General features: G+C 41.4%; 1 protein-coding gene across 17 annotated transcripts in view; it reads right to left on the bottom strand.

The window, feature by feature from the left end:
- Pard3 (par-3 family cell polarity regulator) overlaps positions 1–12,113 on the bottom strand; it is a 543,701-nt gene that overhangs the window by 176,210 nt on the left and 355,378 nt on the right. For all 17 annotated transcript variants that reach the window (XM_027404768.2, XM_027404778.2, XM_027404773.2 and 14 more), the window contains one exon: positions 2,338–2,569. In XM_027404768.2, the coding sequence (XP_027260569.1) occupies positions 2,338–2,569 (232 nt within the window). The remainder of the gene's footprint in view (positions 1–2,337; positions 2,570–12,113) is intronic.

The raw sequence follows: 12,113 nt of genomic DNA, 5'->3' as shown, positions 1-12,113 counted from the left end.
ACAACAGCTTTGCACAGTGTCTGAAAGCTGGGCAATGTGGACTAACTCCATAAGCAGCCAATTACAGGTGTCCATGAAAGCTGATGTGCCTGGAATTGTCTTCCTAAACACTGGGAGGATGTAAACTCAACTTCACAAAACAAAATAAAAACCTTTAGTGCCAGCATGTGGGCTTTTGAATTTCCAAATGGGCCAACTTCTTTGTCACAAAGCTGGCTGTCACTTCAAGCAAGCCTGTGGGTTCAGAACGAGACTGCACATTACACAGTGCTGGCTAGGGCGCTCAGCAAAGAGAGCTACTCCCCAGCGGCCATATCCCCCTTTACTGACCCACAGTAGAAAGCCCTATCACTGGAGCTGTAAGCTGCAGACAAAGGATGTATAATTAAGGCAGTCCTTCAAGCTGGAACTTCATTTGCTATTTCCCATTCAGAACAGAGACCTGGGCTAGAGAGATGGCTCAGCAGTTAAGAGACCTGGCTGCTATTTCAGAGGTCCTGAGTTCTATTCCCAGCAACCACACGATGGCTCACAGCCATCCATACTGGGATCAGATGTCTTCTTCTGGCATAAAAAGTGTATGTTTAGATAGAGCATTCATATACACTGAATGAATGAACAAAAAGATGACAGATAGATAGATAGATAGATAGATAGATAGATAGATAGATAGATGATAGATAGATATAGATAGATCTTAAAAAAAAAAAAAAAGAGCCCTGGGTCTATTGGGTGAATGGCAATGATGGAGCAACATGAACAGGCTGTGGTTCATTTTCAGGGAAGAGCTGTAGGCTGAAGTGGGCCACATACCTACGGCAGGTCTCCTCCACCTCTCCTTGTATAACTGACAAAGACTGCAGTGCAGATTCCCCAAGAGGTTACTGATAGGTGGCAGCCTCATTACTCTGTATTGTGTGGGTGCCAGATCATGCGCTGCCACTTGGCAAAAGTGGAACGAACCCCATGCTTCCTGCAGAATCACAGGGGCTGGAATCTAGTAGCAGTTAGAAAGATTTCATCCTATAAATATGTATGGGCATGCAATATGCAGTATAATGAAGAAAGATCATCAGGGAGAAAGCATAGTCAGAAAGAGCAGCATATTAACAAGAAAAACTCGCGTGAAAAACTATGAAGATGCCAAGGTTCTGGTGGCAGAAAACAAGCACACGATTTTCTATATATTAAAGCTGAGCCCACGGACAGTCCAATATGAGACAATGGGAGTCTCCACTTTCATTCTTCCCCAGGTTTGAACCATCAGACATCCACAGAATACACCACTGTGAAGACTACAAAATGTATCTGTAGCCTTCAGGTTGAGGTTAACCTGAGGACCATAAATCAAGACATTCTAAGAAAACAAAAATCTCATATTCACATTTTAGAATTAAAATGTGAATAAAGGGAAGGGACTCACAACGCAGGATAACTAACTATATTTCGAAAAGTCAGACAGAATCTGCATGCATAGTTTGTTTTCGATTTTAAACATTGCATTGCTGTATACAGCACTTAATTTGTGAGGCATTCATGACCTCCACATTTCACATTAGGTACCTAGATCTTGTGAATAATTTCACCTGAGATGAACATTGAAGGGGATTTTGGTACAACTTCTAAACAGGTTTGTTTCTTTATTGTAGCAGCAATTTGTAAGAAATAATATGCTAAGTAACACTAGAGTATAATTTAGGGACAAAACCAACTGTCAAGAAACAGCCAGAGACCACATCTAATGAAATCTTTACAGACTGAAGTAATAAGTATTAAATTAATCAACATAGCTTAATTGAAGCTCTATCTGTAACATTTTTATTAGACTTGTTATTAATGAGCCTTTAAATGCTACAACTAACTTGAGGTCTGTGTTAAATTTAAATAATGAACCATTGTTCCCACACAAAAAGAACAAACAACACTTTAATAGGCCTTTTTCTCCGTGGGCCTTTTTGCAGGCAGAGGGAAGAAGAAAGAGTCCTGCTTCCTCCCCACTGTTGTGTGGTTGGCAAGATACCACAATGAAGACTGCTAAAATAGCTCAAAATAACCACAGTGGAATCATTGGGAAAATGAAATTCAGCAGCTAAGACCAGAAAAGGGATAAGGATTTAGGTTCGCCTCAGAGAGGTGCTTCCTGTCAACCTGTCACCTACAGTCATGTGCCACACATATGAAAGTACACACTGAGTAGCAAGCAGGCTGGAGCAGCTGGGCCTTGGTCACTGCACCCTGGGATATTTGCACAGCACATCGCCTAAGCCCATTCCTTCAACTGAGAAGGCAGCTCAAGCCTCTGCCCGAGACTGCTCCTGTCTGTCTTTGAATACTTACCTGAACATGTCTCCCAAGCCTTTCAGCATTCCCTTCTTGGCTTTCAACTTATCCTTCTCCTTCTCTCGGTCTTTTTTCTTTTCTTTTCCAGTTTTGTCCTTTTTCCTATCAGCCTTGTCCCTCTTCTCTGGGTTTCCATTCATTTGTCTCTCCAGGGAGTAGGAAGGCTGATCGCTGGATGTGGACACAGACTCCCTCCCTGACCTCGAGCTTTCTTCTGTGTCTTCTTCCACTTGAAAGAGGGGGAAAAAGAAGAGAGGGTATACAGTGAGCCACAGCAATCAAATAAGGACCCTGAATGGCACATGGGACCACACTCTCCCACAGTTTCTACCGCATAAAGGACCCCATGCAGAAAGAGAATAACATGTGATTTGAAGATTTAGGTGCATAGGCAAATCCCACAGGAAGATGGGACACCAGGGCAGGGGAGAACAGCTTCCTGGCTGGGCATACAAACATGGTGCTTGCACTGCTGAGAGCCTGCATGGCAGGCAAGGACCTGCAGACCCAGCAGGACAAAGTGAAAAGCAAATCAGCAAATTGCTCCTCCTCTGTATTTCTTCTCCCTTGGTTAAAGATCCTGTGCCCATCTTTAATCTGCTGAATGACACCACTCACTAGCTACAATCATGTCAGCATGAACTTCCAGCAGCAAGCCTCCTGATACACTCATATGTGGTTCCCGGAGATAACATGTCTTCAGGCTCTCCTTGTGTGACTACTGTGGAAAGCTTGCACCACATGTAAATGCTATAGTGAATGCTACATTACACAGTGGATGCAATAATCGTCCATATTCTTTGTGTGCGTATGTATGTATGTGTGTGGTGTGTAAGTCTGTGTAAGGGTGTGGATACATATGTATGGGTAAGGAGGCCAAAGGTCAACCTTAGGTGCTGTTCCTTAGACACTGACCATTTGTATTTTGAGATCCTGGCTGTCACTGGCCTGGGGTTTGTTAAGTGGGCTAGATGGATATCCAGCTAGTCGCACATAATCCTCCTGCCTGATTCCTCGGGGCTGAGGTCACACAGGCACACCACTGTGCATACTTTTTATGTTGGTGCTGAGGAGCCATGTTTCTATGGCAAGCACTCTAGCAATAGTCATCTGCTCAGTGTTGCTCCATAGCTGCAGAGGCAGATGATCCATGAGAACCAGTGAGTCAATAACTCACTCCTTCTGGCTTTACAGATGACTTTAGTGATAACAAAAATGCCCTTCTTTGAGCCAACCTGCTCATTGTTCAGGGTAGACCAACACCCTCAGCGTTTTGTATTTAAAGGAATAACAAGTAACTGATATAGGTTTCTTCTATTCAAAGAACTTACTTTGATTGTTAGGAGAGACACAGAGCCCTGAAAACAGTAACTATCAGAAATCAGTTCTGAAATCCAGCCATAAATCCGTATTCTAAACACAGACAGTAAAGATTAGGCAGGCTTCAAGTCATTCTTGAATCCTAAGGCAATTTCTTTCCAGCTTTCAACAGAGACAGACTTACAGCAATATGCAGCAGACTATGACAACTAAGCTTCTTCTAAATGCTTCTGCCTGCAAATCAGATCAATACCCTTAGGTCTCTGTTAGCCACAGAGAACCAAGGTAGTGATGTAAGTCCCAAGAGTTGAAGACCACAGACGACATCCTAGATTACATCCAGGCATCTCAGATTTCTGCTATTAGTTAAATCCTCAAAAATCTGAGCCTAGTCTATGAAATGATAACATGGCCAAGCAGTACCATCCTGTATTGTCTTGAAGATGCCAGCTGTAGGTTAGAAGGACAAAAAGCAAGATAAGAATCTTTTTAATGCAATATACACCTTAAGACAGGAGGCAATGTATTTCTTCTCTCAGGAAGTCATTCCCTAGACATAACCAAAGCCTCAACACAGGAGCTAGAGAGATGGCTGAGTGACTAAGATCCTTCACTGCTATTTCAGAGGACCTGATTTGGACTCCAGCACCACACTGGTTGGCTCACAACCACCTGTAACTCTAGCTCCAGAGGGATCCAGTGTTTCTGTTCTACAAGGGCACCCACACACACATGCTCATACCCATATGCATAATATAAAAATAATAGACTTATTCACAACCACCTGACCTAACTCTAGCTACGGAGATCTGATGCTCCTTTCTTTACTTGGTGGGCACTTTCACCTACATGTGCACATACCTACATTTTGACACTCATATACATTCATAGTGCTTCTTAAAAGCTATGTTATCTACATAGTAACTGAGGCTCGCCTTAGTTACATTAAACCCTGTCTCAAAATAAAACAAACAAAACAAAAAGAAACCTCAGAAAATGTGCCTCTTTTCCCCTCTGTGAATATACAGATATTAACTGGGGGAGCTTGTTAGAAGGAGTCACTTAGCATTTTCAGATAGACACAGAATCTGTAGCCTAATACATAATGATGAACCAAGGTTGTGATTTTTGTGAAGTGCACATTACAAGGAACAAAGATCCTGGCCAGTTGCTGTTGTGGAACAAACTTTGTACACTGTAAGTATGTATTACTCTCATTGGTTAATAAAAAATGTGACTGGCCAATAGTTGGAGAAGGAGAGATTAGATGGGAGAGCCAAACTAAAAGGATACTGGGAAGAAGAAGGGTGGGGCCTTGGGAGTGGCAAGCAGATGCAGAGAGAAGCAAGATGAGTGTTCTGTGTTGAAAGTACTGCCATGTAGCAGAGGGTAGATAAGAAATATGGGCTGATTTAAAATGTAAGAGTTAGCTAGTAACAAGGCTGAACTACCAGCCAAGCATTTATAATTAATTATAAGTCTCTGAGTGGTTATTTGGAGCAGTTGCTGGGACATAGAAAAGTCCTCCTACAAGCTGGCCTTGATCTTACAGTACACACGTCATTTCAGGTGAGAACAATCTAAGAGAATGCAACTACAGCTTTTAGCAGAGATCAGGTCCTGCCTCAAACCTCTGAACATGGCTATGTTCTACCCACACAGACCATTGCCCTCAATCCTTTGGAAAATGGGTATGGTCCCAAATTTGTGATAATTGACTAAATTACCAGGAAATAATTTTCAGGAATTTCAAAACCTAAGTATACTAGAATATTGTAATGGGCAGAATGGAAGCTAGTAGATATTTCTCTGAGTCCTGCTTAGAAACAAACTGATACTAAAACTTCCATCCAATGCCCAATCTTTTATCATCACACATCTCAAATACTATCCATAGAAGCTTGTCTCCCATCCTCTTCACTCCTGAAATGAAGATGGCAAACAGACACCAGCTACAAAGCAATGCCTATGGAAATGAAAGATACTGGCCTGAACACTGACTTCCCAATCACGCCTAAATCCAGCATCTGAGCACCACAATTCCTGTCTTCAGAAAAAAATATGCCTGCTCTCCCCCAACAAAGCCTCATAAAATGCTATGGCATAGATACCTACTGTATTTGAATTAGCTCTATCTGGTTTCAGGTATATTCTATGTATATCATCTAATAGATTTTATGACCCTCTATAATGTCTCAAACAAAAAGAGAACTCAATAAATGTAAATGATTTGGTCTTCCACAGCAACCATTATCATAAATCATGAATGGAGTATGAGTAGCAATACGGTCGGTTTTCTGCCTAATAGTTTTGGCAGCACTTCAGGGGGCATATGTCTTCTCTTGGCTCCATCACAGAATAAACATGGTGCCTTCACAACTCACTATATGCTGAAGTAATGTTTGTGCCAATTCTTTCCATATTCAGAATGATTTTATCATGTATGTAATACATCTTATTTCCTAAGTTGGATGAAACAGAAAGTATTAAATGATTTATTAACTTCGCTTTTGTAATCTCATTTTAGAAGATGAAAACTCCTAGCTCAATTTGCTGCCCCTAAGCAAAGGCACTGTTTAAATGATCCTTGCACATCTGAGGACTCTTGACTCTTGTTCTACACATTCAGATTTAGGTAATACCTCATCACAGAAAAGCTGCTGGGGGCATGATGATCTAACCAAAGTCTCTGAATGCCAACTAATTAAAAATATTTAGCAATATGGAATTGCATATGTACAAACATAAGATGTTCTTTTATGGAGTCACATTATATACACTTAAACTCAGAACAAAAAGAATTTCTCACTATACCCTGCTCCTATGTGGAAACACTCTTTAAAAAAAAGAGCTCAAATAAATCAGTTACATGTGTTTAACTTGTGAAAACCACATATGTGCTTTAAGGACACAGATATATCAGATGGTAAGATTAAATCCTATGCCTGTATATTTAGGACTAGCTTCATATAAACTAAGGATTATGAAATATTTTATTCTCTTAAGCATTAGAAAATGCAAAATGCTCATGTGAACAATAATGCTACTAAGAAAATACAGGCAATGCCTCAGCAGCAAATGACTCGCTCTGTTCTCCTCCTATAATAAGCTCCAGTATAGAACTAATCATGAATTTATATTTAGATAATGCACTATTTTAAATGCAGCATAAATGTTCTCGTTTTCCACTTTGATCCTGATCATCTTCATAGACCTTTACAGAAATCATGTACAAAGGAAGATGCTATCTCCTTCTGAAAGAAAGCCCTGTTGTTTTTACCACAGTTCTGGAACTGAATGTGCCCCTGGCACCGAACTCTCAGCCCCTTCCTGAGTGATTACTATGAAGATGACACTTGCTCATTCCTGTTTTAAAAAGGTAAATCGTGAAGCTGCTTATTCCCTTTGATGTGCCAGTCATTCTGCAATTAAGACATACCTAATCACTATGTTTTCAACAGATGCAAATGTGGCTCAATTAAAATTCTAGACCATGTGACAAACTGAGCTCCTCAATTCTGAAAGGTATCGTGTTAGGAAAGGGGTCACTGAAAAGTCTAGAAAAGTCTGAACACTTGAGCATTAATGGCAATGGAGAAACTGGCCTCCGGCTTGAGAGGACGCTCAAAGTTCCACAGTTTCTGCAGTGAATGAAAAATATCTCTTTGGTTACCACAAATATGGGACTCTCACAGGCTGACTCCCAGCACATGGTTATGAATCATTGTTCTCTCTCACTGAGAACCAATGCTGCTGCTGTTGCTGCTACTGGAGCTGTAACAAGCTATTGCTGGTTGCTTACTCAAAGTTCATTTCTCCCTTTCTGCTTCCATAAATTCAGATTGTGCCCAGAATGTGACCAAGCTCCAAGGTATGGATTCATTAAGCTTAAAGCAACCCACAGAAGCTATGCTTCTGCAGGTATGGGAGTTCAAGGTCACTGCACCAATCAAGGCCCTGCCACACCAAATCCTTCCCTTCGACTGAGTATTAAAAGGAAACTGTGAAATTACCCTGTAGACAGAGGAGCAGACAGGGAGAAAAGACACTAGATCTTGTGATGCTGATTAGCTGTGGGCTAAGAGACCCACAGCTCCCTGGCTGTGTAAAATACTGCATTTTCTTATCATTTAAGTGTGGAGTCAAATTTGCTATTAAATGCAACCAAAAACATCAACAAGCAGACACAGTATAAGTCAGACATTGAAATAGCTGTAAATATCTATTGTTATATATCAAAAATGTAAGACCTAGTAGTTGAAGAAGTCCTTTAAGGAAATTTTGAAAATGCTTCTAGATTTAAACAAATTGTTGAAGATACACAAACAGAGAAATACAAAACTAAAATTAGAACCACTTTTGTTGTTGTTTTGAAAGACAAGGTTTCTCTGTGCAGCCCTGGCTGCTCTGGAATTCATTTTGTAGACCAGGCTGACCTCTGATTCAGAGATCCACCTGCCTCTGGTGACCTAGTCCTGAGATTAAAGATATATACCACCACACCTGTCCTAAAACATAATTTTGTTGTTGTTGTTTTCAAGACAGGATTTCTCTCCAGCTTTGGAGCCTGTCCTGGAACTCATTCTGTAGACAATGTTGGCCTCAAAGTTACAGAAATCTGCCTCTGCAATACTGGGATTAAAGACATGTGCCACCACTGCCCAGCCTGTAACAATTTTATATTCACTCAATAGACACAGTCATCTGAGGGCATTAAGGAGAGTTCTCCTATGCTCATGTATGAAGAGCTACGCAGGGATTAGGGAAGCTTCACATTAAGGACATGGGTTCTTTAGGAACTTACAATTGACATGGAAAACAGAAATATGAAGCTCTTAGGGACAACTCACCATCTTCACAAACTTACCTTAAATAAGCTAAAAAGGAGCTAATAAGAATGTGGGATTGGGATTACAGGAAAGGCTCAGGTGGGAAAGTGTGCTGTGTAAACATGAAAATACAAGTTCAACCCCCAGAATGATATGTTTTTAATGTGCAGTGACACACACTTGTAATCTCAGCTCTGGATAGGGAGACAAGATGTCCTTAGAGCTCACTGGCAGCCAACTTTAGAGTGCTGCAGGTTATGTGAGAAACCCTGCCTCAATGGAAAGGGACTGAAGAAGACACTTGAGGCAACCCGTCATCCCAGACACTCAGAACGTGCATACAAACACACACACAAACTTTCACACACACACACACTGAATGGAGAATTCTACTGAACTTGGCAAATCAATTGTCCACCAACATTCTATGGATGCGTGGGCAATAAATAATGTTGCAACAGAAATCATCAAGGACTGGACTCCAAGGCCCAGCAAAGCCTTTGAAGGAACTGAACACTTTGAGAACATAAATATTATCATTGGTTCTTATTTTAGCTGACTATTTTGACTTCAGGAAAGGAAGAAAAGATGTAGGAAATGAACAGCTAGTGATACAGATGGTTATCAAGTAACAGAATCTGCCGTTCTGGACTCCTGACTTTTAACATTAGAATGCCAAGCTCTTGGCAAGGAAAATAGCTGGCTTTTTCTGAGCATGGTGGTGGTGGGGGGGGTGGGGAGGGTGGTGGTGGTGTTCAAGGCAGGAGGGAAATGTGAGGCCTTCAAAAGCAGTTCTTCTGAGGTGTGTAACAGGAAAAATAACAGATAGAGGCTGAGTGTGGTGGCACATGTCTGTGATACCAGTACTTAATGTCACCCTGGGCTATCTAAGCTCCTTTCTCAAACAAACAATACCTGACTAAATAAGAGCCAATAAAATGGCTGAGAAGTGGCAAGACAGAAAGGAAACAGGTAACAATACCTAGTGCTACCAAAGGAGAAGAGTTCAAATGAATGAACACAAGCCACTATACTTAGAATAGCTTATGTCATTAAAAAAAAAAAAAGAAAAAAAAGCTTAAAGTATATATGGGTAGAGGGACACAACAGTAGGATTGTCTTTCCAAAGAGCTCAAGACTTGTTCCCAAAGATCATGGTTCATGTATTCCTTAGTTTCTAAACTTCTTTCATCCATCTTCCAGATGTAGTGGGAATGATGTTCCCAAAGACAAAGGCAGACTGTTACCTACATAGCTGGCCATTCTCCCTCTAGTGCTCCCTGCTAAACAGGAACCAAGATACCTATACACTCAACATGTTCAACCCTTGCAGGTTCATTCTTGGTGTCCAGTTGATTTTTACACTAACGTGATACTAGCCATGAATCCTCTCTGCCCATAGGAAGAATGCATCATGACAATAAAGGTTTTCCCCTCGCCAATTCTTCCCAAATGGAATATTTATAAACTTAAAATGTTAGCAGCAGCATTCAAGACTACACTGTAGGGGCTGTCATTTAAAATCTCATTTGAAGACAGTGGATACAGAACTGAAAGTGCATTGGTACACTGTTTGCCTCGGTGCCGATCACATAAACTGGATACAGTGATACACAACCATAATCTCAGCAATTGGGAGGTAGAGGATCAGAAAGTTAAGGTCACCCTTGGCTATAATGCAAGTTCAAGGTCAGCTTTGGATATATGAGATTCTGTCTCAAAATTCTTTCTTTGGATTTAAGCAATGAGTGGGCTTAATATCAACATACGATGTAATAACCCATAAATTATTATTATTATGAAAAGAGGAGATTTCTAACACTGTTCAGACTATAAATGAAAAGCAAACAATATGAAAGTGTGCAGATGGGTTCATTAGTGGAGGCTGGTGATACTCTGTAATGGCTGTTATGTTTGCTTCTTCCTTACTGGGAAATCTGATTGCCAGGCTTCCAGAAGCTGGTGTTGTTTTTAACATCTAGGAAATATAACACATTTCAGGGAATGCACAGAAATCCTTAATGTTAAAACAAAACCTCAGTGTGTGGTTTTTCTCTGTGGTAGAGCATTTGCCTACATGTTTGAAGCTCTAGGTCCTAACAGCATTGCAAAGCAAAAACAACAACAAACTGTACTAATAATAGCGCATTCATTCTACCTGATGGTCAGAGCTTCTGAAACACAAGTAGAAGGTGTATTGTTGAGGGAAAATGCTCTTGAGGAAGGAAGAAAGGAAGGAAACGGACAGTAATGTTCACAAGTAAGGCTAGAAAGAAACACACACCATCTTAAGAAGATACTTGTTACACAACACAGGCTGTGTGGGCAGTCCAAAATACTTAGTGCTATGGATACATGGGAATAGCGGTGTATGCCCATGATCACAGAAAAAAAAAAAAAAAAACCTGCATGCTGCCATAGTTTACTAGGTCAATCCCCAGGAGACAATGAGACCCCAACAACCATTTCTAGAGTCAAATAAAGAGGGCTGAGGACTGAGAGGAAAGGAATGACCAGATTTCTTGAGGGGTTAAGACAGCACAGCAGTGGAGTGGCTATGCAGAGCAATGATGATCAAGGTCCAGACTCAGAAAGTTAACCTGAGAAAAGCATCATCAGCACCACCCTATGTGAGGTACTGAGCACGTGAGCACAGCTTTTTTGCAGGCCTGAGTCATTGTGTCGTTTGTCTATAAGCACCCTGCCTTGTCTCTTCCAGCATACAGGCATGTCTCTGTGTGTGAAAGCCAGAGACCATCAATTGCTTTCCACCTTATTTTTGAGGGGGTCTATCACTAGACCTCATGAAATGGTGACCTGTGACCCACAGACACTCTCCTGCCTCTTCCTAACCAGCACTGTACAGAAGTCTGTGGCCACAATGTTTTCACATGGATGCTTGAGGTCATAAATTCAGACCCTTTACCAACTAGCTATCTCTCTAGTCTCAGTCTCTGCAAGCAGAACTCCCTGGCACCCCTCTACCCTACATTCACTTCACGGCCTGGTCTCACCGACAACCTGTGGCCTACAAAATCACATAACCATGAAGTTCTCTGGGACTGGTTTTCTTCTGAGCCAAGTCAGCCCTGGGAGGGACTGGTAAGTAGAGGGACTGAGGAGGCAAAAGAATGACGACAGGAAGAGGATGAAAGGTCTAGGGAGGTCGTCTGCAGCACAGAGGTTCAGCTCCACACCTACACATCCAGATACCCAGATTAAGGGCCTTGGGGTTAAGGACTTTGATCCAAACCCCATATTTGCTGGACACCCCCAAATCCCCATCAGTGCTTGTCCTGTTCCTTCACACAATTTCTGTGGTTCAATAATGTTTGAAATTTCTGAAGGCTCCTTTAACTCTCCACTTTTAATGCTCAGCATCATGGTCTGACAAAAGATATTAATAGTTGGGCTTCTGAGGACTGTTGTAGTGTTCAGGACACACACCCCAGCATCACTTCTGAGCCCTTCCAGACAGAGCAAATGTCTAACTTGTTTTCTTACTGTTGAAGATAGGTCAATGAAGACAGGCTTATAAACTCTTTCTGCATTAACAGTGCACTATTCCCACCCTTTTTTCTTGGGAAAAGGTACCAACTATACCAGGGCAGCTTCAAATAGTTG

The sequence above is a fragment of the Cricetulus griseus genome, chromosome 3, assembly GCF_003668045.3.
Source record: "Cricetulus griseus strain 17A/GY chromosome 3, alternate assembly CriGri-PICRH-1.0, whole genome shotgun sequence".
Taxonomy (NCBI): Eukaryota; Metazoa; Chordata; class Mammalia; order Rodentia; family Cricetidae; genus Cricetulus; species Cricetulus griseus.
The sequence above is the reverse complement of the archived record's forward strand: the minus strand, read 5'-3'. Positions and strand labels throughout refer to the sequence as shown.